At 42.8% G+C, this 27536-nt stretch overlaps 1 protein-coding gene across 1 annotated transcript; it reads left to right on the top strand.

The window, feature by feature from the left end:
* Positions 1–231: 231 nt before the first annotated feature.
* PPP1R17 (protein phosphatase 1 regulatory subunit 17) lies at positions 232–26165 on the top strand. Its single transcript, XM_029587092.1, has 4 exons — positions 232–310; positions 2226–2384; positions 15217–15375; positions 26062–26165. Exons 1-4 carry the CDS (start codon positions 232–234, stop codon positions 26163–26165), a joined length of 501 nt encoding a protein of 166 aa, XP_029442952.1.
* Positions 26166–27536: the final 1371 nt, after the last annotated feature.

Raw genomic sequence — 27536 nt, forward strand, 5'->3', positions numbered from 1 at the left:
ATTTCTAACACAATGGCTTATAGAGAATGGCTTAAAATGTTTTAAAAATGTGCCTTTGAATTGCATGTTTTTATATTTTTAACACAACATCTTCTGGAACTTGAAACTGATTGCCTGGCATATATTCCATTTTCAAAATCTTTATTTTTGCTTAATAACCAATATTTTATAACAAATTAATTTTTGCACTTGCAGCTACTTTTAAAGCTTTAAGGACAGCCCCCTTCAACGATGTCGACAGAAGGTGTGCAGCCATCAGACACACCAGAAGACAGAATGGATAAACAAGACCAGCACTGTAAGCTTTTAGGTAAATATTATTTAGTTCCCATTTAAGCAGAGATTGAATCATCCTCAGATAATGTCCAGTTTATCCGAAGGATTTTGGCCATGATGAAACTTGATAGAGTTTGCCTTATGTTGATAAATCTGAAGGCTGGACAAAGTGAATGTCTTTTCTCCAATGGTCAAAATATAAATGATAAACTCTAGAGGAAGAGGGATTCCCACCTACCCTCACAGACTTTCAGGTATATAGGGTATCCATAATGAATATGCATGAGATACATGCATATTCTAGCTCGATTTTATGCATGTTCATTGTGGGAATCCGAAAAGCCCAGATGCTTGTGGATTCAATAGGGCAGGATTGGAATGGCAACCACTGTTGTACAGGAAAACCGATTAATCCTTGTCAGTCAAAGTGGACAGTTTTAAAAAAGAAAGTAAAGGAAAGTGACTAGATATACAATATAAGACACAATGACGTCAATATTAACTGCCGCTTAGCTAATAGCTGGTTAAGTCCCAACAGCCAGCTAAGTGGTGCTGTCTGAAAATTCGGCCACGCTGACTGGCCATCACTTACCAGCTTAACTGTTTATGCAGCTAAGTAGTTGGATATTCAGGGGTCGATTTTTAAAAAATGCACATGGGCGTCCATGTGCATGCAGTTCCCAGTGTGTGCACATGGACGCGGCTATTTTGTAACATGCATGTTGGTGCGAGCATGTTATAAAATACGATTCCTATTTGCACAAACTTGCCAGATTGTAATGTCTGCACGTGCATGTGCAGGCAAATGGCCTCTTCCACGCACAAAGGGGGGGGGGGGGGATTTAAAAAAACTTTAATTAGTGACGCAATAGGGCCTTTCCCAGTTCCATCCCAGTCTGGTCCAATTAAGGACCGGACTCGGAGGGAACTTCCATATCCCCCTTACTACCATTCCTACCTTTTCTCCTCTCCTCTCCTCTCCTCTCCTCTCCTCTCCGACCTCTATCCCCTACCTAGCTAAGCTAATGTTTTTTGTTTTAATTCTTACTGCTCCTTTGGAGCAGAAGGTACATCGGTATGCTGGCCAACTGCCAGTGTGCTTCCCTGGGACAGGGCCTAATGGCTGGTGACCCAGTTGGCCCCCGTCTGCCCCTCCCCTCCCCTCCCCACCCAGACCCAACCCACCCCTTTCATTGAGCCCAGCACTTCTGCGCATATTGGGAGATATGTGCGTGGCTGGGCCATTTTAAAAATGCGCTTGGTATGCACACAGCCTGGCCACACGCATATCCCCGAGTTTTGTGTGCATGATTTTTAAAATTAGGGCTTAAGGGGTTGATTTTTGAAGGTCAGCTTGGGAGTCCATGTGCGTGCGGTTCCAGGCGCACACACATGGACGTGGCTATTTTATAACATGCACGCGCTGGCACGTGCGTGCCGGATTTTAATATCCGCATGCACATGTGTGGGCGGGTGGCTTCTCATGCACGCAGGGGCGTGGGAATTTTGTAAAGTACGAGCGTTTTTTTTTCTTTTTTACCTTACTGCTCCTTCTGAGCAAAAGTAGCTTCGGCGGCTAGGCATATGTTGTACGTGCCGGCCAAGTGCCGGCACGCGATCCCTAGGCCTAGTGGCAGTGGAGAGGCTTCTGGCCACGCCCCGCCCCCGGACTGCCCCGCCCATTTTTTCAAGCCCCGGGACTTTCACGTGTCCCAGGGCTTATGCATGTCACCAGGCCTAGGCAGAATAGGCTCGGCACACGTAACCCCCCACTACGCGCGTAAATCCACCTGGATTTAAGTGCGTAGGCTTTGAATATCTACCCCTAAATGTAGTACTCTCCCCTCGCCCAATGAATATTTCAGAAACAAGTAAATCTAAAGCAAATTTATTAAATCTGTGAAATGTTTTATTTGTCATGAGATACAGTCATTTTTTCTTTCATTCAGATGATCTCTCTGAGCAGCTGTTAAAAAATTGTGATGTAAAAAAGAATCAAAGAATGAGCACAAATATTCAGAGCACTGACCAGCAACTGAAGAAGCCCAAGAGGAAAGATACACCTGCGCTGCCTATGCCTCCATTTATACCAAGTGAGCATATTTTTAGTTTACATGCAGCTTAATTTATTTGTACTCTAAAACGGCTTGCAGTAATGGGACTCTGACTGATAATGAGCATTCCACTCTATGGAGCTATTTGAGTATGAATGCATATACTGTAAATCTTCTGTTGGTTTTGATAGAAGGGAACAGTTAAGCTCATTGAGCAGATGAGGGAGATTTATATGGTTCTATTAGAGAAAGGATACTTTGATTAGAGGGATAATTTTAAGACTGTCCTCTGGCTTTGGGACGAAGCCTGTGGGTACATTTTACTCACAGACCTTGCTCCAGTTTTCAATGAGAAAGCTTGGCACGTACTTTCACTTTGAAACTTTCCACAAAATACCCAGGGACTTTTTCACCTGCTTTTCTGCGTCGGCAGATTTGTACAGAAATTAGCACACATAGACTTGAAAATACAATGTGCAAACATTATTTCCAATCTGGCTGAAAACACGCGCCCAGGAATGCCTCCCCTAAATTCGGCTTAAAGTATGCACATGTTGGAGATGTGTTCTATTTATTTATTTTATTTATTTATAACTTTTCTATACCGAAGTTCAGGTAACAGTGTTACCTATCACTCCGGTATACATTGCAACAGATAATAAACAATGACAACATATGTCTTACAATGAACAGGGAATGTGAACAACTTGGATAACATAACTATGAACCAGTTCTATTCCTTTGTTTTGGATGTCATACACATCAAATTGCAAAAGCTGCATTTTCAGACTTGCATACGTGGAGATGCCTATAAATTTAAGTAACCCATGAGGATTCATAAGAAAAGGTGAATTTTTTGAATTGTTGTTATGGCTTGGGAGTCAAGTTTCATTACCCAATAAGAGGGCAATATGTCTTCAGTGCAGGCAAATAGGAAACCAGACTTTTTACAATTTTAGTAATTATTATGGGACTAAAATCAAGTGCCTGGTTTTCAGCATTGTAACTATAGACAATGAAATAAATCTTTGTTAGATAAACTATAGTTGAATATAGGACTTAGGGCTGTCTGATGCCTGATACTGTACAGTTTCCCCTGGATCACCTATGTTATGATGGGTCCCAACATCTTTACAAAAGATATGAATATTATTCAGTGGCAAAAGCAAAATAGAATAGTAGCGTCAATTTTGTTTTAGATTTTCTACAAAATCCCTGCATTTTTTCTAGAAGAATTTGCTGTGCATATACATGCCAAGTAGCAGAATTTCACCCCATCCAAGAACATAAGGGTAGGCATCCTCCAGGCCCCATGGAGAGCAATCAATTAGCTTTTTCACACTATCCCTAATAAACATGCATGAGATAGATTTGTGTGCACACATCTTCAAATATATGCAAATCTATTTCATGCATATTCATTAGGGTTGGCCTGAACATGCAAGCGGCTTGGTACTGACAGGGTCTGGAAATTGCCTGCCCCTATGAGGGCACCTAAGATCACTGGCTAAAACTTAGTGGATCATTCAACAAAATGTGTTAGGGCAATATCACAGGCATTAACGCCACAACACATGAGATAAATATTGCATTGCAAAATGAGTATGCACATTTGAAAAATGTAATCAAGTGGGAGGAGTTTGGGCGGAGTAAATGGAAATGAGGGCTGTTTACCATTGCATGCGATAACATTATGCATGCTACCATGGGATTTAACACCAGAAATAACTACACCTTTTTTCTTGATGTTATGCCTGCGATAGCTGTGCGTTATGGCTGAAATGGGATTTATCGCAAATCTTGTTTCAGGAGACGGAGAAAGGGAAGCCCACTGATTTTTGAACTCTTTATACCACTGTAAGAGGGGGCATTATGAACTCGGGGTGAGGTTTGTAATATGTACGAACAGCACAGTTACCTTCAATAAAGATTTGATGTGATTTAGAGGGATGAAAGGTAAAAGAAGCGTAGATTTGTTCCATGTTCTCTCTACCTAGTTTGATGCACTCTCTACCTAGCTGCAAAACCCAACTCACCCCACAAACTTCACCCCGAGTTAATAGTGCCCCCTCTTACAGTGGTATAAATAATTAATTTTTTGGTGAGCCTCTACAGAGTCTCACTCCCTCTCACTCTCACTCACCAGCAGCAGCCCAAAATGCAATAAAAGCTTGTCCAGGCACTTCTCAGCTTGCAATGTGAAAATATCATAAGTGCACTAAATTTAACGTACATTGCGGTAAAATAGCTATGTGAAGCAGTATCAGGAAAATTACACTAACCATGCCCCTTTTTATTTATTGCGGGTGCTATTTTTGCTATATTTATTGCACAATGATGAATCTAGGCCTTAGTTGGCTTTCTTAGGATCATTTTCAGCAACACATAATTGTAGTTTAAAATGATCCTAAATCTAGGCAGCCAAAATTAGGCTGTCTAGATTTAGGGATTGCATTAGGCTGCTGGGGATCAGTGAGCAGAATCAGCACTAGGTAGCTGTTGTGACTGTCAGTCTTCGACGGCTCTTCCCCGCCTACCTCTCACTGCTTGCGGCTCTTCCCGCTCACCTTGGACTACTGTCTGCCATGGCATCTGTTTGCTGTCCTCTCCAGCGTCCCCGGACTGGCTTTGGTGCTGCCTCCCGCCATGCTCCTCCAAGGTACCATAGGGCGCGCGCACACACGCCACCCTCATCTTTATTTCCACGTTGGCGAGAACCTCAGGGGCATCCCCCTGATATGACGTCACGCTGCCCGGATATTTAAGCCTACAGTATTTGCAAGCTCATTCAATTAGCAACGGTAACTCTACAGATGGGATTCACTTTCCTTACCGAAGCTGCTCTGCCACTCCAGCGCTATCTGGAACTCTTACACCCTTCGGGGTTTACTAACGGGGTACCGGCTCCTCGGGGGCCTCTTCTGCTTCTTTACGGTGCTATCAGGAAACCTATACTCGCTCCTCGAGGGCCCATGTTCCCTGAGTAGCCGTCTGCATCTTCAAACCCTTCTACTTGGAAGACTTCACTAACAGTTTCCATCTGTGAGTACAACTACCATCTATTCCACAGTACTGCTTCACTGAAACCAGGTACTCGCTCCTCGAGGGCCTGCCCTCTGTACCGGTGCCAGACCTCTCGTCTAGGGGAATCTCTGTTACTGCTACGTGAGTACAATACAACTGAGTCTCTCTGCTCTAAGGGATCAGGTACTCACTCCTCGAGGGACTGCTCTCCCTGTCTTGGAGCTTCTCCTAATTCTACCTGGGACTCAGAATGCTTCTTATCGTGTACTTATAACTCTCAGTCTCTTTCTACTACAGCACAGCTTAGCAGAGGATTCACTGTTCCAGGGTTCTGTGGGAGACCTGCCCAGCCGGGCTCAACATCTACTACTCACTACTGCCACCTCTGGTGGTTTCCAAAACTGTTTAATAAAAGATTCAAATCTGTGTTTGTGTGTCCAGAGTCTAACCTGACACTGTGGTCCTTCACGGGACTGCCCCCCGTGGACGTGGTCAGCTGCTACAGTGTCCAAGAATCCACCCAAACATCAATAACCATAACAGATTGCTAACTCCATGGATCCGGCTCAGCTCAATGCCTTGTAGGCCATTCCAGGCCTGGCCCAGTGCATTGCTGAACAACAAGACGCATTGGAAAAACTCACTATTGTGTTTCATCAGATGCACGCACAGAATAATCAAGGCTCTACTTCCAGTAATGAAGGTCAGTTACCTGAAGTAACTGTAAAGACTACTGTGCTTCTTGCTGCTCCAATACATTTCTCTGGGGAGATTCAGAGAACTAGAGGCTTCTTAAACCAGTGTTGTATGCATTTTGCATTTCAACCTTCTCACTTCCCTACAGCCTATGCCAAGACTACTTAGATTTTATTTTATCTTGATGGAATGGCCTTGTCTTAGGTTTCCTCACTGTGGGAATGCAAAGAACCTATACTCCAGGATATTGATGGATTTAAAGACTTGTTCAAATCCGTTTTTGATGATCCTACCTAACACACTGTTGCTGGTTCTGCTTTGGTGGACCTGAAGCAAGGCAACCGACCACTGGCTGATTTTGCTATAGAGTTCAAGACTCTTGCAACTGAATAACTTTGGGACCCTAGATGCCTAAAAACTCTCTTCTTCAGAGGTTTGGATTCCTACTTGAAGGACGAGCTGGCCACTCATGAGACACCTGACTCGCTGGATGAGCTAGTGGCCTTAGCTTCGTGATAAGGTGCAAGAACTCAAGCCTGGTAAAGGACCTGTTCAGAAAGAAGTTCATGCTAAGCCTGCACTCAGGATGGTTCCTGTAACACCTGTTGCCAGTGGTGAAGAACCGATGCAACTTGGTCGCAGTCACCTGACATCCAAAGAGAGAAGACTTCGGAAGAGGAATGGTTTGTGCATGTACTGTGGACAAGCTGGTCATGCAGTCCAAACATGCCCCATATGTCCGGGAAACGGACGGGCCTAAGTCCTGTGGGAGAACTTTTCTTAGGCTTTACTAAGCTCTCTCCTCCGCTCTCTCTCCCTTTCTCTCTGATCTGCGGAGCTTTGGAATTCCAAACCCTTGCCCTGATGGACTCAGGGGCAGGAGTTAATTTTATTCTACGACAATTAGTGGAACATATGAGGATTCCCCTCACCACTTTGAAGACTCCACTACTCTTATCGTGAATATATGGAGAGCCATTAACGGGTGATGTTACTTGTTGTACCAAACCGGTATCCCTCCGCACCGGAGCCCTCCATACAGAGTCAATTTCCTTCTTTGTGTTAGATAAGGTCATGCACCCTATCATTCTGGGGTTACCCTGGTTGCAACTGCACAGCCACAATTCAACTGGGCTATGTTGGAACTCTCCCGTTGGGGCCCAGAATGTCATGGCAAATGCTTGATTGACAGATTGACAAACTAAAAAGTAGCAAATCACCTGGACTGGATGGTATGCATCCTAGGGTACTGAAGGAACTAAAAAATGAAATTTCTGATCTATTAGTTAAAATTTGTAACCTATCATTAAAATCATCCATTGTACCTGAAGACTGGAGGGTGGCCAATGTAACCCCAATATTTAAAAAAGGCTCCAGGGGTGATCCGGGTAACTTAGACCAGTGAGCCTGACTTCAGTGCCAGGAAAAATAGTGGAAACTATTCTCAAGATTAAAATCGTAGAGCATATAGAAAGACATGGTTTAATGGAACACAGTCAACATGGATTTACCCAAGGGAATTCTTGCCTAATAAATCTGCTTCATTTTTTTGAAGGGATTAATAAACATGTGGATAAAGGTGAACTGGTAGATGTAGTGTATTTGGATTTCCAGAAGGTGTTTGACAAAGTTCCTCATGAGAGGCTTCTACGAAAACCAAAAAGTCATGGGTAGGAGGCAATGTCCTTTCGTGGATTACAAACTGGTTAAAAGACAGGAAACAGAGAGAAGGATTAAATGGTCAATTTTCTCAGTGAAAAAGGGTAAACAGTGGAGTGCCTCAGGGATCTGTACTTGGACCGGTGCTTTTCAATAAATATATAAATGATCTGGAAAGGAATACGACGAGTGAGGTTATCAAATTTGCGGATGACACAAAATTATTCAGAGTAGTTAAATTACAAGTGGACTGTGATACATTACAGGAGGACCTTGCAAGACTGGAAGATTGGGCATCCAAATGGCAGATGAAATTTAATGTGGACAAATGCAAGGTGTTGCATATAGGACAAAATAACCCTTGCTGTAGTTACACGATGTTAAGTTCCATATTAGGAGCTACCACCCAGGAAAAAGATCTAGGCATCATAGGGGATATTACTTTAAAATTGTCGGCTCAGTGTGCTGCATCAGTCAAAAAAGCAAACAGAATGTTAGAAATTATTAGGAAGAGAATAGTTAATAAAATGGAAAATGTCATAATGTCTCTATATTGCTCCATGGTGAGATTGCACCTTGAATACTGTGTACAATTCTGGTCGCCACATCTCAAAAAAGATATAGTTGCAATGGAGAAGGTACAGAGAAGGGCAACAAAAATGATAAAGGGGATGGAACAGCTCTCGTTTGAGGCTGAAGAGGTTAGGGATATTCAGCTTGGATAAGAGGCGGCTGAGGGGGGATATAATAGTGGTCTTTAAGATCATGAGAGGTCTTGAATGAGTAGATGTGACTTGGTTATTTACCTAGAAGGACTAGGGAGCATTCCATGAAGTTAGCAAGTAGCACATTTAAGACTAATCGGAGAAAATTATTTTTCACTCAATGCACAATAAAGCTCTGGAATTTGTTGTCAGAGGATGTTGTTAGTGCAGTTAGTGTGGCTGGGTTCAAAAATGGTTTGGATAAGTTCTTGGAGAAGAAGTTCATTAACAGCTATTAATCAAGTTTACTTAGGGAATAGCCACTGCTATTAATTGCATCAGTAGCATGGGATCTTCTTAATGTTTGGGTAATTGCCAGGTTCTTGTGGCCTGGTTTTGGCCTCTGTTGGAAACAGGATGCTGGGCTTGATGGACCCTTGGTCTGACCCAGCATAGCAACTTCTTATGTTATTATGTAAAGGAGGTCTCTCCTATTCTCTGCATGCCTATAACTCCAGTGATGCCAGGACTGCCACCTCAGTATGCATCATTTCATGATGTTTTCTCCAAAGAAGCTGCTGACATCCTTCTACCACATAGATCTTATGACTGCGCAATACGACTGAAACCTAATGCTGAACCTCCTAAAGGACGTGTCTACCCACTGTCAGTGGTAGAGAACAAGGCCATGTCCGAGAACATTGAGGAAAACCTGCAAAAAGGTTTCATTAGACCATCTAAGTCTCCTGCGGGCGCAGGCTTCTTCTTCATGGGGAAGAAGGACCGGCACTCTGTGTCCTTGTATCGACTAACGAGGTCTGAACGAGATCACGATTAAGGACCGATACCCCTTACCTCTGATCTCAGAGCTGTTTGATCGACTTCAAGGAGCCAAGATATTCTCAAAACATGACTTAAAGGGAGCCTATAACTTGGTTCACATCCACGATGGCGACGAGTGGAAAACAGCTTTCAACACTCGAGATGGCCATTTTGAATATATCGTAATGCCCTTTGGCCTGTGCAATGCTCCCGCTGTGTTTCAGAACATGATGAACGACATTCTACGGGACCTTCTGTACAAAAGTGTCATTGTTTACCTAGATGACATCTTGAAATTCTCACAGGATAAGTCTACTCATCTAGCAAATGTCAAACAAGTATTACTGAGACTTCGAGAACATCGCCTCTACGCTAAATTGTCAAAGTGCGAATTCCACAAAGAGTCTGTGCCTTTTCTTGGCTATATCATCTCGAAAAAAGGCTTCTGGATAGATCCCCAAAAATTAGAGAGTATCAAGAATTGGTCTCAGCCTACCAGTCTGAAGGCCTTGAGATGAATTTTGGGGTTCACAAATTACTATAGACGCTTTATAAAGAACTACTCTTCTTTGACAGTGCCCTTAACTGCAATGACACGGAAAGGGGCAATCATCTGCAGAGGCCAATTCCGCATTCGAGAAATTAAAGACTACTTTTTCCACTGAGCGATGTCTGCATCACCCGGACCCCAATAGACACTTCATCGTGGAGGTTGATGCTTCAGATGTTGGAGTAGGGGCCATGTTAAGCCAAACTGGAGATTCTAAAGCCTTACATCCCTACTCCTTTTTCTCGCGATGCTTTTCTCTTGCAGAGAAGAACTATGGGATCGGAGATAAAGAGCTCCTGGCTATTAAACTGGCATTTGAGGAATAGCGGCCTTGGCTCGAAGGCGCCCAACATCAAATTACCGTATTCTCGGACCACAAGAATCTAGAGTATCTCCGTCATGCGCAACAACTTAACCACAGACAAGCCAGATGGTCCTTGTTTTTTAATTGTTTTGACTTCGTGCTCAAATATCGCCCCGGAGACAAGAATATCAGAGCTGATGCCCCGTCATGCTCTTTCCTCTCTGAGAATGTTCCTGAAGAACCTCAGCACATCATCGACCTAAAAAAAGTCAACTTGATGGCTACCCATTCTGTGCCTGCCGGTAAAACAATTGTGCCTAAGAACCTCAGAAAGAAACTTCTATACTGGGCTCATGATTCCAAATTGGCTGGCCATCCTGGTCAACGCCGTACCCTGCTGAAATTACAGAAGTACTATTGGTGGCCTACTATCAAGGAACACATCAAACTAAACCAAGGTAACTGGTATTCTAATTTTCAACAATAATAATGTGGAACCACATGGAATCACTAATTGCAATTAATTTAGTATTTGTAGGACCTCTGATCTACGTGAGTCTGTTACATATCCAGACTCATTAGTAGTTTACAGGTCCAAAATTACTTTATTAATCACGAGGCAACTTCTTTGAAAATAATTTTTTTGAGTTTTTTCTTTTCTGTAAAACATTTATAGACCCAAATCGTTATTTAGTCATTATGTGCATCACCATGCCGCACCAATTTTAAACAGAGCCAAACTCTCAAATTTGTACTCATCTGTTGTGAAGATCCCAACGGTATACTCGTCATTGAAACCGTCCCGGTTTCAATGACAGAGCTGCCATGTTTTGGACAAAATGGTCATCGAGGATGACGACCGAAGACAGAATGAAGTAAAAGAAATGGAACCGCAAGAATAGCCATTTTTGGAGACCCAAATTTTCTTGGATCAGACGTTACCCCTGAAGCAGGACCAGGACGGTCCGAAACACGATCGTGTCGGGATGGTTTCAATGACGAGTATACCGTTGGGATCTTCACAACAGATGAGTACTATGAGTGATTGACTGAACAAATTTGAGAGTTTGGCTCTGTTTAAAATTGGTGCGGCATGGTGATGCACATAATGACTAAATAACGATTTGGGTCTATAAATGTTTTACAGAAAAAAAAACCCTCAAAAAAATTATTTTCAAAGAAGTTGCCTCGTGATTAATAAAGTAATTTTGGACTTGTAAACTACTAATGAGTCTGGATGTGTAACAGACTCACGTAGATCAGAGGTCCTTAAAATACTAAATTAATTGCAATTAGTGATTCCATGTGGTTCCACATTATTATTGTTGAAAATTAGAATACCAGTTACCTTGGTTTAGTTTGATGTGTTTGTGACAATTTTGGAGGTTCTGGAGTAAGAGTGTTTTGGGCATACTGTATGTGACTACTATCAAGGAAGACATATACTCCTATGTAGCGTCATGATCCAACTGTGCCAAAAATAAGCCTACTTCTGGTCAGCCTTGGGGATTGCTACAACTGCTGCCAGTTCCGGAACAGCCATGGACTTACATCTCTACTGACTTTGTAGTTGATCTACCTCTTTCTAGAGGTAGATCAACTAGAATACTATCTGGGTGATGGTTTACTGTTTCAGCAAGATAGCTCATTTTGTGGCAATGCCTGGCTTACCCTCAGCCTTGGAGCTTGCGAAGCTCTTCATCGCACACATCTTTCAACTTCATGGCCTACCTAAGCACATAGTCTCGGATAGAAGATCTCAATTCATGGCAAAATTCTGGAAGGCTTTGTACAAGCTATTTGACATCTCTCTGGATTATACATCTGCCTATCATCCACAATCTAATGGCCAAACTGAAGGAATGAAAAGGACCCTAAAACAGTTCATTCATGCCTATGTGAATTTCCATCAGAATAATTGGGCCGAGCTGTTACCATGGGCAGAATTCGCCATTAATTCACATCCAGCATCATCCACTGGATCAACACCATTTGAAGTTGTATGGATGTTTACCTTCACTGACACTTCCACTGAAGCTCTCAGTGTCATCCCCAGCAGCTCAATCCACTACTGATGATATCCATCAATTATGGACTCAGACTAAAGATATGCTAATTAAAGCGGGTGATCAAGCAAAGAAGTCCTACGATGCTCACCATTCTAAAGCACCTGTGTTTCAACCTGGTGACAAAGTCTGGCTATCAACTAAGCATTTGAGATTAAAATTAGCCTCCACTCGATTCGCTCCTCGCTATGTTGGACCATTTCCAATCCTCCGACGTCTTGGCAACATTACATACAGTCTGAAGCTACCGCCTGGATTGAAAATCCACAACGCATTCCACATTTCACTTCTGAAACCATTCATTCCCAGTGAGTTCTCATCCAAGTCTCCTGAACCAACTTTTATCAACACAGAAGATAACCTTGAATATAAGGTTGAAGCTATTCTACATGTAAGAAGACATGGCAAAACTTGGGAATACCTTCTGTCTTGGGAAGGTTATGGCCCCGAAGAAAATTCTTGGGAGCTGATGGCTAATATCTTGGATAAAGAGATGCTTCTTCAGTTTCACCAGATGCATCCTCAAAAGCCAAGACCTGGTACAAGAGTTGGAGTCCGCCCTTTGAAGCGGGGTACTGTTACAACCATCGGCCTTCAACAGCTTTGCCCTGCCTACCTCTCACTGCTTGCTGCTCCTTCCGCTCACCTCGGACTACTGGTTGCCGTGGCGTCTATTTGCCGTCCTCTCCAGCATCCTCAGACCGGCTTTGGTGCTGCCTCCCGCCATGCTCCTCCAAGGTACCTTAGGGCGCACGCGAGCACACCACCCTCATCTTTATTTCCACGTTGGCGAGAACCTCAGGGGCATTCCCCTGATATGATGTCACGCTGCCCGGATATTTAAGCCTACAGTATTTGCTAGCTCATCGATTTAGCAATGGTAACTCTATGGATGGGATTCGCTCTCCGTAGCGAAGCTGCTCTGCCACTCCAGCGCTATCTGGAACTCTTACACCCTTCGGGGTTTGCTAACGGGGTACCTGCTCTTTGGGGTCCTCTTCTGCTTTTTTCAAGTGCTATCAGGAAACTAGTACTCGCTCCTCGAGGGCCCATGTTCCCTGAGTCGCCGCCTGCATCTTCAAACCCTTCTACTTGGAAGACTTCACTAACGGTTTCCATCTGTGAGTACAACTACCATCTATTCCACAGTACTGCTTCTCTGGAACCAGGTACTCGCTCCTTGAGGGCCTGCCCTCTGTTCCGGTGCCAGAACTCTTGTCTAGTGGAATCTATGTTACTGCTACGTGAGTACAATACAACTGAGTCTCTCTGCTCTAAGGGATCAAGTACTTGCTCCTCGAGGGACTGCTCTCCCTGTCTTGGAGCTTCTCCTAATTCTACCTGGGACTCTGAATGCTTCTTATCGTGTACTTATAACTCTCAGTCTCTTTCCACTATAGCACAGCCTAGCAGAGGATTCGTTGTTCCAGCGTTCTGTGGGAGACCTGCCCAGTCGGGCTCAACATCTACTACTCATTACTGCCACCTCTGGTGGTTTCCAAAACTGTTTAATAAAAGATTCAAATCTGTGTTTGTGTGTCCAGAGTCTAGCTTGACACTGTGGTCCCTCACAGACTGCCCCCCATGGACGTGGTCAGCTGCCTCAGTGTCTAAGGATCCACCCAAACATCAATAACCATAACAGTAGCTAAGAACTGTCCTCCTCCCTGTGACCTGGGAATTCCTCCAAAGCTGCTCACTTTTTCTAATCCTAAATTTAGTTACCTAGCTGTCCATATTGAGTACACTGGGAGCAGGAATGTTACTGAGTATGTCTGCTCAGGTAAGTTTACTCAAATATTTAGCAGAACATACCCTACCCATGTTAATATTCTGCTGAATATATCTGGCTAAAATTACTTGAGTAAACTTACTCAGATAACTTTAGAAGAGTGATTTTTCTGAACAGATTTGCCCAGAAACTTTTATCCTCCTAGTGCTGAATACTGACGCTGGCAGAATAAATCTCATTCACAGCCCCAGAATACCATACAACCTGCCTCTTTTTTTAATCCCGCTAAATTGAACCCAGATCATAACTTACCTATGTAAAATGTCACTAGTATGATGGATAGGAAATTCAAATGCCATGGTTGGTCTGGGTACTTCCAAATGTTGCACAGACAAACCCTTGGAATATCCAGCTCCTAGTGAATGAGGTGGATAAATATAGCTGCTAAGAGGGTGAACATTTTCATGTAGGGAGATTTAGCCACCTGCCGTTTACTTTTTAAGTAAGGTGGCTAAATCATTTGAAAATGCATACCTAAATGTTTATTTGTAAGATATTTTTTTTAAAATCCTGTACATTGTTTGGAAATTCACTGTGGATACTGAATCTTTGGCACTTTAGCCTATGCATTTTTTAATTTTATTATAAGTTTGCAAATGTATTTGTAAAGTAAAATTTTAGATTTTTTTTGCATCCTTCTTCTTGACATGAATCCTATAAGGTCACATATATTAGAATTATTCATCCTTATCCACTATGGATTAGAAAAGCATAATGCAATATTACAAAAGTGTAAAATATGGTCTCCAAAGTTCTTTTCTAATATAGCTTAAAAAAGAGAACCTTGAGTTCTTTTCTTGAGGTCTTTAAGATCATGAGAGGTCTTGAATGAGTAGATGTGACTCGGTTATTTACACTTTCAAATAATAGAAGGACTAGGGGGCATTCCATGAAGTTAGCAAGTAGCACATTTAAGACTAATCAGAGAAAATTCTTTTTCACTCAATGCACAATTAAGCTCTGGAATTTGTTGCCAGAGGATGTGGTTAGTGTGGTTAGTGTAGCTGGGTTCAAAAAAGGTTTGGATAAGTTCTTGGAGGAGAAGTCCATTAACGGCTATTAATCAAGTTTACTTAGGGAACAGCCACTGCTATTAATTGCATCAGTAGCATGGGATCTTCTTAGTGTTTGGATAATTTCCAGGTTCTTGTGGCCTGGTTGGCCTCTGTTGGAAACAGGATGCTGGGCTTGATGGACCCTTGGTCTGACCCAGCATGGCAATTTCTTAGGTTCTTATGTTCTTAAATAATATGTATTTGAATCATGCAGGTACACCGTCAGAGTCGGAACGATTAAATAAAATCAGTGGCATGCAGGAGAAACCACAAAAGGGTACAATGACTCCAGTTTCTCAAAATACTGAACAGGAACTGAGAAAGCCCAGGCGGAAGGACACACCTGCATTACACCTACCACCCTTTCTGTCAGGTAACACAGCATAAATGGTATTATCTTATCTTACAGCAACAAAAAGGAGCAATTAGTAGCATACACAAAGCACAGATATAATGCAGTTATAAGAGGATGTAGCAAGAACTCTGAAGTCCACTTTTCAAGATATTTAAGTATTTTATTGAAGACTACATAGCATATATTTGTAAAGAGAACATGTGATGAATGATAGTTGCCAGCTTGTGCAGAAGGGATAAACAGTACCCGACCTCTGACACAAGCCATATTTCGCAGCATATTAAGGGCAATTATAAAATCACATCAGACAAGGTGCTTTCTAATGCTTATAGCAGCTATGAAATGAAAAACATTATTGAGCACATTTTCAAAGGGGTTCCATGCATTAAAAAAAAGCATATATGCATGCAAGTAGCCTATATTTGTGCACATAAGTAGTCTATATTTATTACACCCCATTTCTTCATTTCCATTTTCCAGCCAGCTATGTTTTTCCCATGCTCTTTTGAATCTATTATTGTTCTCTCCTTCACCATCATTTCTGGGAAGGTATTCCATGTTTCCACCACCACATTTCTGGGAAGGTATTCCATGTACCCACCACCCTTTCCAAGAAGAAACATTTTCTGAGTCTTCCCCCATATAGTTTTATATTGTGACCTCTAGTTTAACAGCTTCTTTTCCATTGGAAAAGATTTGGTTTTGGTGCATCATTAATTCCTGTCATGTATTTGAAAGTCTGTATCATAGCTCCCCTGTCTCTTCTTTATTCCAGGGTATACATATTAAGCTCCTTTAGTCTCATCTCATATAGCTTGCCATGCAAACTCTACACCATTTTGGTTGTCTTTCTCCGGACAACTGTCCTTATCTTTTTTGAGATGAGGTCTCCAGAGCTGAAGAAAATATTCCAGGTGAGATGTTACCAAGGATCTGTTCAGTGGAGTTATTATCCTCTTTTTCCTGCTGGTTAAGCCTCTTTCAATGCATACCAGCATCCTTCTGGCTTTAGCTATTGCTGTCTCTCCTGGTTCATGCTCATCACTGTTTTGCCCCCAACACATACAACTCCTTTGGATTGCCGTACCCCAAATACATGACTCTGCACTTCTTGACATTGAATCCTAACTGCCAAACCTTCAACCACTTTTCTAGTTTTTCCCATTCTCTTTACTTCTTCAGGTGTGTCCACTCAGTTGCAAATCTTAATGTCAACTGCAAAAAGACAAATTTTAACTTCTAATTAATCCACAATATCACTCACAAAGGTATTGACCAGAACTGGTCTCAGAACCAATCCTTGAGGAACTCCACTTGCCACTTCTTTCATCAGAATAGGTTCCATTTACCACTACTTGCAGACATTTGTCAGTCAGCCAATTTTTAATCCATTCCACCACCTTAGGACCTACCCTGAGACTTCCCATTTTATGAAAGAGCCTACATATCAAAAGCTGTGCTGAAAACCAAGTAAACCACATTGAGTGCCCTTCCTTGATCCAATTCTCTAGTCACCCGGTCAAAAAAATCAATCAGATTCATTTCACAGGAACTTCTGAAAAAAAGCATGTTGTTTCAGACCTTGTAACCAACTGGATTCAGATAATTCATTTTCCTATCTTTTAACAAGAGCTCCATTAATTTTCCCCTGCACTGAGATAAGGCCAACCAGCCTGTATTTTCCAACATCCTCCCTGCTACCACTTATGTGAAGCTGGAGCACAACCATGCTTCTGCAGTCCCATGGCACTACTCCCATGTCCAAAGATTGATTAAACAGGGTCTTTCAGTGGACCTACCAGCAATTTTTGCAGCTCTCTAAGTATCCTAGGTTGTATCTCATCTGATCTCATGGCCTTGTACACTTTCCATTTTCCTAGTTTTACCCAAAAATGGGGATTTATCTACCCCGCTGTCATCTTTAACATTTATTTATACTCTACTTTTTGGCACTTCAAAGCCGATTACATTCAGGTACTATAGGTATTTCCCTATCCCCAGAGGGCTTACAATTCAATTTCATACCTGAGGCAATGGAAGCTAAAGTGACATGCCCAAAGTCACAAGGAATGACAGTGGGATTTGAACCTTGATGTTCCTAGCTCCTAGCCCACTGCTCTAGCCACTACTCCTCATTACCCTTGTTAAGTAGTGCCAAGCAATGGTCCTTCTCCAATGTCTTCTTTAGTGAAAACTGAACTGAAGTATTTGTTTAATATTTTTGCTATTTCTTTGTTATTCTCCATACCTTCCTCCTTAAATCCTTTCAATTTTCATCACCTCTAGTTTGTCTCTTTTCTCTGACATATCTGAATAATGTTTTGTCACCACACTTCACCTCTTTGGTGTTCTTTTGTTTTCTTTAATCTATCATGACCCTGATTTCTTTCCTTATTTTCTTCAGCTGCACCAGATATTCTTCCCTGTATTCCTCTTTTTTTAATTCCTTTGTACTCTTTGAATGCCAACCTTTTTGCCTTTATTTTCTCGGCTGCTACCTTGGAGAATTACATCAGTTTTCTCTTACTTTTATTTCCTTTTTTCACAAAAATGTTGGTTGCCATTGTTATAGCTCCTTTCAATTTGGCCACCTCACCCATTTCCTCCCAGGTTTTATAGCTCCCTCTTGAGGTGCGTTACTGTTTTACCAAAGTCTGCGTTTTTTAAATCCAGGACCTTGATTGTCATGTGACTGCCCTCTCATCTGATGATCTCTGGTGCCCAGGTGGGCACCTATCTGGTCATTTGAAATACTGTCTCCATTTGTGAGTACCAGATCCAGTAACATTCCTCCTCTTGTGGGTTCCATCATCACTTATCTGAGCATAGCTCCTCGAAGGGCATCCAGAATCTCCCTACTTTTTGCAGGTTTTGCGGTAAGGATACTTCAATCCATCTCTGGCAGATTAAAATCTCCAATGAGCAACACTTCTCCCTTCCTTTCTACCTTTCGTATATCGTCACACAGATCTTTAACCAGTTCTTCTGGCTGATTTGGAGGCCTATAGACCACACCATTGTAAATAGAAGTGCTATCATCTATTTTTAAGACAGCCCACAGTGCTTCTTCCTTTCCCCTCATCCCCTGCATTTTAGTTGCTCAGATATTGTTTTTGACATAAACAGCTTTTTCTCCCTCATTTCTGTCATCGCCTGGTATGACCTTATCCCATTCCGGAGACTCATTGAACCATTTTCCATCATAGTGACAATCTCCAAGTCCAGCTCCACTATTAGCACCTGCAGATCTGGAATTTTATTGCCCAGACTATGAACATTTGTGCTCCCAGCATTCCAGCTTTTCTCTCTCAGTTTGCTGCTCTTCCTGGGCACCTCTTTTCCTCTATTGAGCTGATTTTTGTTAATCTCTCCACCCATCCTTCCTTCCTTCTGCCACTCCCATCCTCTAGTTTAAATGCCTTATGACATATGATTTGAATTGTTCACTTAGGATCCTTTCTCCTACCCTTAACAAATATTAAGCCATCTTTACCATACTGACTTTTATTATTCTTACACAGCCTAGCCTCCAATATATCTAAAATCTTCCTCTTTACACTAGGTTTTGAGCCATGTATTGAAGTTGTCTATAAGGCTTAGCCTTTCCTTCCCTTTTCCATGAACAGGTAAAACTTCAGAAAAGGTAATTGTCTTTGCCATGTGTGCAAGCTGCTTCTGCAGAGTATGGAAATCTCTCAGTACTGCTTCAGGTCTGTTCTAGCAAGGTTATTGATACCCAGATGGATGATAATATCTTATTTTCTTCTTTAATTGCATTGGTTATCTAGTTGGCATTTTGTACCAGCTGAGGATCCTGGAACATAAGAACATAAGAAATTGCCATGCTGGGACAGACCAAGGGTCCATCAAGCCCAGCATCCTGTTTCCAACAGAGGCCAAAAACCAGGCCACAAGAACCTGGCAATTACCCAAACACTAAGAAGAACCCATGCTACTGATGCAATTAATAGCAGTGGCTATTCCCTAAGTATAATTGATTAATAGCCGTTAATGGACTTCTCCTCCAAGAACTTATCCAAACCTTTTTTGAACCCAGCTACATTTTTAATATCGTGTTCTCAATATGAATTCCCAAATTACTGCCTCTTATGACGAGCCTCCTGGCACAAGGCATTTTATGTAATGACTTTTGATAATTTTAAGGGGATTCTGTGTGCATTGGGTATCTTCTCTCCTTTCAGATACCACTTCAGCTTCCATTGCTAAAATATCTTCATTTTCCAATACAGAGAAGGCATTTTGTACTGGTATAATTTCTGGCATATGTTACTGTCATGAACTTTTCTGAAAAAAAGAAAAAATATCTCCACATTTGGGATAATGGCCAAGCCTAGCATGATTACCTTTCTCAATTTGGAAATGAGTTTCACAATTTCACAGCCCTTGCGGTAGAAGCATCCCTTGCATTACTCTACTTGTGCTTTCTGTGTTGCTCCATCTGTCACTTGTTTTCTACAGGAAGAGTACTAAATACCTTTTCAGGCTTAAGTTTTAATTTATTCAGTTATTAGTCTTGCATCTAGAGACTTGCCTGAGGCATGGATTGCTAACCAGGGAAACAACTTCTTAACCTTTCACTGCATCAGTCAAGCTCATGCTTCAGAGATTTTAGACCTGTGATGGATGAATACCTTTCTTTAATCTTTATAGTTAGATTCTATTCCCTCCAGTCTGATTAGAAGTGCACTGGACAACTTGACTCCATGGTTGCAAGCTATTATTAACTCGATCTTGGATCAAAGACAATTTTTTCCTTTTGTTATAAAAGCAATTATCAGGACAAAACTAATATAACAAGGTTTGGATCCTAAAAACATGGGCCACAATGAACTTAGAAACATGATGACAGAAAAAGACCATATGGCCTATTGGCTCTGCCCATTTTCCTAATAGGGTTTTGCATGAAAGTGCGTTATGACATTTTCGCATGCGATAATGCATTATCGCATGCGAAAAATACTGTACCGCATAGTGCGAATGCAAATTTTTGGGGTGGGTGGGATTGGGGAGAAGTAATGGGTGGAAATTAACAAATTAGTGGCCATATCACACAGTTTTAATGCTGGAAATAACTACACCTGTTTCCATGGCCTTAAGCTGTGCGGTATGTGCAAAATGGCCATAATGCCATTCATGATACATTTTTGAAATTGCATTTTGGCCATTTCTGGGCTTGAGGAGGGGGGAGGGAGAGAGAGAGAGAGCCTCTGGGGAAGGCCTCAATGTGTGCATCTATATATCTCTATAGGAGGGCTGCCTGATAGGTCAAGGTGAGGTGCTAGTGCTGGTTTAGGGTTTAGGTGCCAGTTTCGCATGTAGAGTGATACGTATGAACAGCACAGTTCAACCTAGTGAAGATTTGACATCATTTGGAGTGAGGAGAGTCTCAAAAAGATGACATTTTGTACCATGTTCTCTCACCCTAGCTTGATGGTACCCTGTTATAGAGTCCATCAAGTTCTCTCTCTCTCTCTCTCTCTCATATTGCAGGACACACTAAATCTCTGAAAACAATTGGGATTATTTCAGCATGCACTAAATTTACTGCACCATGTGAAAATGCCTATGTGAACTGGTAATTTACCAATTTCCATAAACATGCCCCTTTTTTGATAACACATGCATTATTGATGAATCTAGGCCTAATTTAGCTTTACAATTCCCATCACTGCCTCAGAGATGCCATGTATTTATCCTAAGATTTCTTAAATTCAGTCACCATTTTTGTCTCCACCATCTCCACTGGCAGGCTGTTCCATGCATCCATGCATCATCAACCTTCTATTTTTAAGGAAACAAAATATGAAAAAGTAGATTAATTGCCACTGTGGAATTTTCTGGAAGAAGCTAAAGTCCTCCATCCTTGGCAGCCAGTGTTCCACTTTGGTTGTGGAATAAAGTCTGTACTATTAGAGATGTTGAACAGTTTTTGGATGCAGGCAGATGGAGGTAATAAATGTACTACTTGTCTTGCTAGAGCTGTCTGCTGCATTCCCCAAACTACTTCCTATGGGCCAAACCTGGCTCACCAAGCTCATTTGTCTGGCCCACCATACTTAATTTTTGGTGTGGAGAAGAAAGTTATTTTTTTAAATGTAGGGCAGAGTCAGAAAAGCTAGGCAGGTTTGCGCTGGCCCTGCCAGCATGAGAGGAGGCTGTGAGACCTGGCAGTGCTGAAGAAAATCGCTAGTGGGAAGGTAGGGTCCCATCAGTATGAGAAGAGGCCAAGGATAAGGGCAGCACCAAATTAAGCCACTGGTGAGGATGATGGCCCCACCAGCATGATTAAAGATGACAGAACTGGGTGACTTTGTATGAGAGTAATTGAGAGCCTGTCTCTGTGTCCATCTGTGTGTGGGAGTCAGTAAGATCCTGTCTCTGTGTGTGAGAGTGAGTGAGATCTTGTCTATCTGTTTGTAGGAATCAGAGAGAACCCATGTATAAGTGTGTGAAGGGGGAGGAGTCAGAGAGAGCCTGTGTGTGTGTGTGTGCATGCATATATATCTAAGTCAAAGAGAGCCTATGTGTTAGTGTGTGTGAGAATAGGAATCAGAGAGAGCCTGTGTATATGTGTTTGAGTGTGGTGTCAAAGAAAGTGTGTGTGTGTGTGTGTGTGAGAGAGATAGAGAGAGAGTCAGAGCCTCTGTGTGTGACTTAGAGAGAGCCTGTGTGTGTTTGTATAGGTGTCAGAGAGAGCCTGTATGTGTGTTTGTATAGGAGTTAGAGAGTGTGTGTGTGTGTGTGTGTGTGTGTAAGTCAGATACAGCCTCTGTGTGTGTATGGGAGTCAGAGTCAGCCTGCCTGTCTGTGTGTGTGGGGAGGGGGAGGGGGGAAGTTAGAAAATCTGTGTGTGTGTATGTAGAAGTAGGATGTCAGAGAGAGAGCCTCTGTGTATTTGTATGTGTCTGCTTGTATGAGACAGAGAAAACCACCATCTGTGTTTGTATGAGTCAGAGAGTGCTTCTGTGTATGTTTGTGTTTGTATGTGGGAGTGAGAGAGAGCCTGTGTGTGTGTATTTCTGTTGGAATCAGAAACTCTGTATCTGTATGTGTGTAGGAGGCAAAGAGAACCTGTGTGTGAGTGTTTGTTTGAGTGTGGGAGTCAGAGAGAGCCTGTGTGTGTGTGTGTGCGCATGCTTCTGTGTGTCTGTGTGTGAGTTAGAGAGAGCCTGTGTGTGTGTTTGTATAGAAAGGGAATGGTGAATAAAACGGAAAATGTCATAATGCCTCTGTATCGCTCCATGGTGAGACCGCACCTTGAATACTGTGTACAATTCTGGTCGCCACATCTCAAAAAAGATATAATTGCAATGGAGAAGGTACAGAGAAGGACTACCAAAATGATAAGGGGAATGGAACAGCTCCCCTATGAGGAAAGACTAAAGAGGTTAGGACTTTTCAGCTTGGAGAAGAGACAGCTGAGGGGGGATATGATAGAGTTGTTTAAAATCATGAGAGGTCTAGAACGGGTAGATGTGAATCGGTTATTTACTCTTTCAGATAATAGAAAGACTAGGGGACACTCCATGAAGTTAGCATGTGGCACATTTAAAACTAATCGGAGAAAGTTCTTTTTTTACTCAACGCACAATTAAACTCTGGAATTTGTTGCCAGAGGATGTGGTTAGTGCAGCTAGTATAGCTGTGTTTAAAAAAGGATTGGATAAATTCTTGGAGGAGAAGTCCATTACCTGCTATTAATTAAGTTGACTTAGAAAATAGCCACTGCTATTACTAGCAACGGTAACATGGAATAGATTTAGTTTTTGGGTACTTGCCAGGTTCTTATGGCCTGGATTGGCCAATGTTGGAAACAGGATGTTGGGCTTGATGGACCCTTGGTCTGACCCATTATGACATGTTCTTATTTACTTATACCAATTTGTTAGTTTCCCTAATTTCCCTTAGCATTTCACTATCAGTCTCACCATCTTGACCAGGTGGACGGTGGTATACTCCTTTCACTATAGTCTTCCCCAACACACAAGGGATTTCTACCCATAAAGATTCAATTGTGCATTTAGTCTCATGCAGGATGTTTATCCTATTGGACTCTATGCCATCCCGGACATAAAGCACCACACTGCCTCCTGGGTGCTCCTCTCTATCATTGCGATACAATTTGTACCCTGGTATAGCACTGTCCCATTGGTTGTCCTCCTTCCACCATGTCTCTGAGATGCCAATTAAGTCTATGTCATCATTCACTGCTATACATTCTAATTCTCCCATCTTACTTCTTAGACTTCTGGCATTAGCATACAAACATTTCAAAGTTTGATTTTTGTTTGTATTTTCATTCTGTTTTTTAATTGATAGGGATAAGTTAGATCCAGCGGGGATCCAGTAGCGATCTCCTGTACTTGGGCCATCGGCTGCCAGTATTCAAAATGGCGCCGATAGCCTTTGACCTTACTATGTTACAGGGGCTACTGGTGCACAGGATAGGAGCACAAGATGGCACCGGCCGTCCATTGCTCCTACCATGTGACAGGGGCCGACCAATGGCACCGGTAGCCCCTGTGAAATAGTAAGGTCAGCCGACGGCGTGAGTGCAGTAGATGGCTCCCGGACTCCCACTGGACCACCAGGGAGTTTTGTCAAGTCTTGGGGGGGTCAGGAGGGTGGGGGTTTTGTTTAAATTTGCTCCTTTAGACGGCCAAATAATTCAGTGAAGATTCGTTGTATTCATGGGAATCCCGATACATTTTGCTTCCCCACGAATACAACGAATATGGCCCTATACGTTGCAGATTGCCAATACATTGCAAACAAATGCACACCTCTAAAAATGGGAGAGTTAAGAGTCAATTGCATTGAATGAAAAGATAGATATAATTGGAGACCCAGAGGAAGGATGATAACCAATAATATGATACTGTACATTTGGGATGACAAAGTCCATCCAACAGGATAAAGATCTTGCAGGAGACTAAATATACAGTAGAATCTTTACAGGTAGAAATCCAGGGTTGTTGGGGAAGAGTATAGCGATAGGAGCATACTACCGTCCACCTGGCCAAAATGGTCAGACAGATGATCATTAAATGCTAAGAGAAATTAGGGAAACTAGCACATTTGGCAGAACAGTAATAATGGGAGATTTCAGTTACCCCAATATTTAAGAGGTAAATGAAATATCAGGACCTGCTAAAATGGTAAAATTCCTGGATTGAATAAATGACTGCTTCCTGGAGCAATTGGTTCAGGAACCAACAAAAGAGGGAGACTTTTTATATCTAATTTTCAGTGGAATGCAGGATTTCATGCGAGAGTTAACAGTGGTGGGGCTACTTGTCAATAGTGATCATAACATGATCAAATTTGCCTTAATGACTGGTAGAGGGACAATAAGTAAATCTACAGGTTAGCACTAAACTTTAAAAAGGAAGACTTTGATAAAACAAGGAAAATAGATACAAAATTAAAGGTGTACCTAAAAAGGTTAAGAGTATAAAACAGGCATGAACATGGTTTAAAAATACCATTTTAGAAGTGTAGTCCAGATATATTCCTTACACTAAAAAAGGTGGAAGGAAAGCGAAATGACTGCAAGCATGGTTAAACGGTAAGGAGAAAGAGGCTATTTTAATCAAAAGAACTTCCTTCAAAAATTGGAAGAAGGCTCCATCTGAAGAAAACAGGAAAAAGCATAAGCAGTGGCAAGTTAAATGTAAAACATTGATAAGACAGGCTAAGAGAGAATTTGAAAGAAAGCTGCCTGTTGTTGCGGAGTGCAAAGGAGCGATCCTGCTTTCGGGGAGCATGGTGTGCCCTTGGACCACGATGCAACTGCAGAGAGGAGCTCCTTAGAAGCACTGAGGCAGTTGAGACATATCCCAGCACAGGCAGACAGGCAGAAGAACAGGGACTCACACCTCCGCTGAACCTGACGCATCAGTAGAGACCCAACAATGCAATGCTGGTCTCTGGGGTAGCACTCTGGCCACTTGATAGCCCTTTTGGAGCTACCATACGGGAACGGCAAATGCGCCAGGATGGACAGAGGTCGAGGGCAATCGATGGAACTGGAACAAGGTGAGACTTGAAGACTGAAAACAATCAGACAATACTTGAAGACAAGGATCAGACGAGGACTTGATGATAAGGTCAGACGATACTGGATAAGGATGAGGCAAGGCCGAAGAGAGAACATCAGGGATCCTGATGAAGACACTTGCTGAGTGGAAAGATGACAGAAGAGCTAAAACTCAGTATGAAGGTATCCGGCCATGACTCGTAGCTGCATCCATCCTGAACTGAGCTTTGGGGACTAGGCATGATCAGCGCAGGCCAACCTGAAGAAGCGACGGCTTCAGACCCAGCGTGGAAGATGAATCTGAAGGTCATCTGAAGTTGAAGAGGACGGTCCACTAGGAGGTAGAATCCAGAACCAGGATATCCGAAAGGAAGGCTACCCTGAAAAGGGCGCCAAAGAGTCTGAAAACTTCCTTGATGAAGGAGCTAAAAGGGTCTGAACGCTAGACAGTGAAAAGGACTGAAGACGGAGACATATCAAAAGGATTCTGAAGATGAAGACAACTTGACATAAAGACGTCTGGCACATCAGGACATCTGAACTTCAACCCCCAGGACACTCAGTCAAGAGCATCAAGGAGGTGTCAAGTGAACTGGAGAACGAGACATCTGAGACATCTGGACATCTGGACCATGGACTCCCAGGTCACCCAACCAAGAGCAGTGAGGAGGCTCCAAGAGAAGATGAGGATTTTTTGGAAAATCTGAAGGTGAAGACATCAGGAGGATCCGACGACGAAGACATCTGAAGACACAGACATGGGATCTGGCGAGAGATTAACATGGAACGAAGATGAAATGAAGGATCAGGAACCACAGAGGAAGACAAGGGAATTCCCATGAAGAACAGAGTGCCTTGAAGAAGCGTAGCTGGACATCAGAAACTCCTGGACTGAAGAGCTGGAATGGAGGATCCAGGAGCATTCCGACTCCATGACTGACTCCTTGCGAAGGCGAAGAGGAACTGAAGGCTGAGCCCTTTTGTAGGGCTGAAGAGGAACACCCAGGATGACATCATAAGGAGGAGCCAGGAGGACTGACCCTTTAAATCCAGAGAAGAGGTGTGGCCCCACACCTAAGGAGGCAGGACCAGGGACAGCAGCCATGCTATGAGGAAGATAGCAGGCCTGAAGCATTGGAGGCGGCTCCTGCCACAAAGAGAAACTGAGGACGTCTCCACGCCACCCAGGAGGAGCGGAAGATGGCAGTTCTGCCAGCGCTGGAAGATGGAGAGGGTCGGCGGCCTCTGGGCTGTAAAGAGGAGCTCCGGGGTGGCTTCCCGACCGCAGAAGAGGAGGAACGATGGTGGCACTCCCTGCCACGAGAAGACGATATCGGCGGTCTCCTGGCCGCATCAGGACTCGGCGGCACGGCCAACCATGCAGGAAAAGACGTGGGCAGTCTCCTGACCGCGAAGGAGCACCAGCGGTGGCCTCATGGACAAAAGAGCAGCGTCGACGGCCCCGGCCATGTGGAGAATGTGGCAATGAAGCAGGCAGGCAGACGGAGAAGCTGGCTGAAAAAGGTGAGAGACTGCTTGCGGCTAGTCCCGTGAGCAGAATCGTAACACCCGTAGAAGCAAAATCTCATAATAAAACGTTTTTAAATATATCCGAAGCAGAAAACCTATGAGGGAGTTGGTTGGACCATTAGATGATTGAGGGGTTAAAGGGGAACATAGGGAAGGTATTGTAGAAAGACTAAAATTCTTTGCTTTGGGATTTACTAATAAGAATGTTAGGGAAATATCCATCTGGAAACATTTTTTTTCAGGTGTGATGATTCAGATGAATTGAACCAAATCACAGTGAACTTAGAAGAGTTAGTAAGCCAGACTGACAAAGTGAACAATAGCAAATTGCCTGGACCAGATAGTATACACCCTGCCATATAATAAAATGGTACTCTCCAGTAAGGAGGATGTGCCAAATTTAATTTACTCCTGCATATCCCCAGCAGATGGTGTCATTGCAAGAAAAAAGATGAAAGAAAGCACAAACAAGATGACAGACCCATAAGGCCTGGGCTCCCAGAGTCGGGCCTGAGCCTGGACCTGATGTCAGGCCTGGGTCTCAACTTGGGCCTTGGTTTTGGTGTCAGGACTAGGCCTCCAAACCTCA

This window comes from Rhinatrema bivittatum, chromosome 2 (assembly GCF_901001135.1).
Source record: "Rhinatrema bivittatum chromosome 2, aRhiBiv1.1, whole genome shotgun sequence".
NCBI lineage: Eukaryota > Metazoa > Chordata > Amphibia > Gymnophiona > Rhinatrematidae > Rhinatrema > Rhinatrema bivittatum.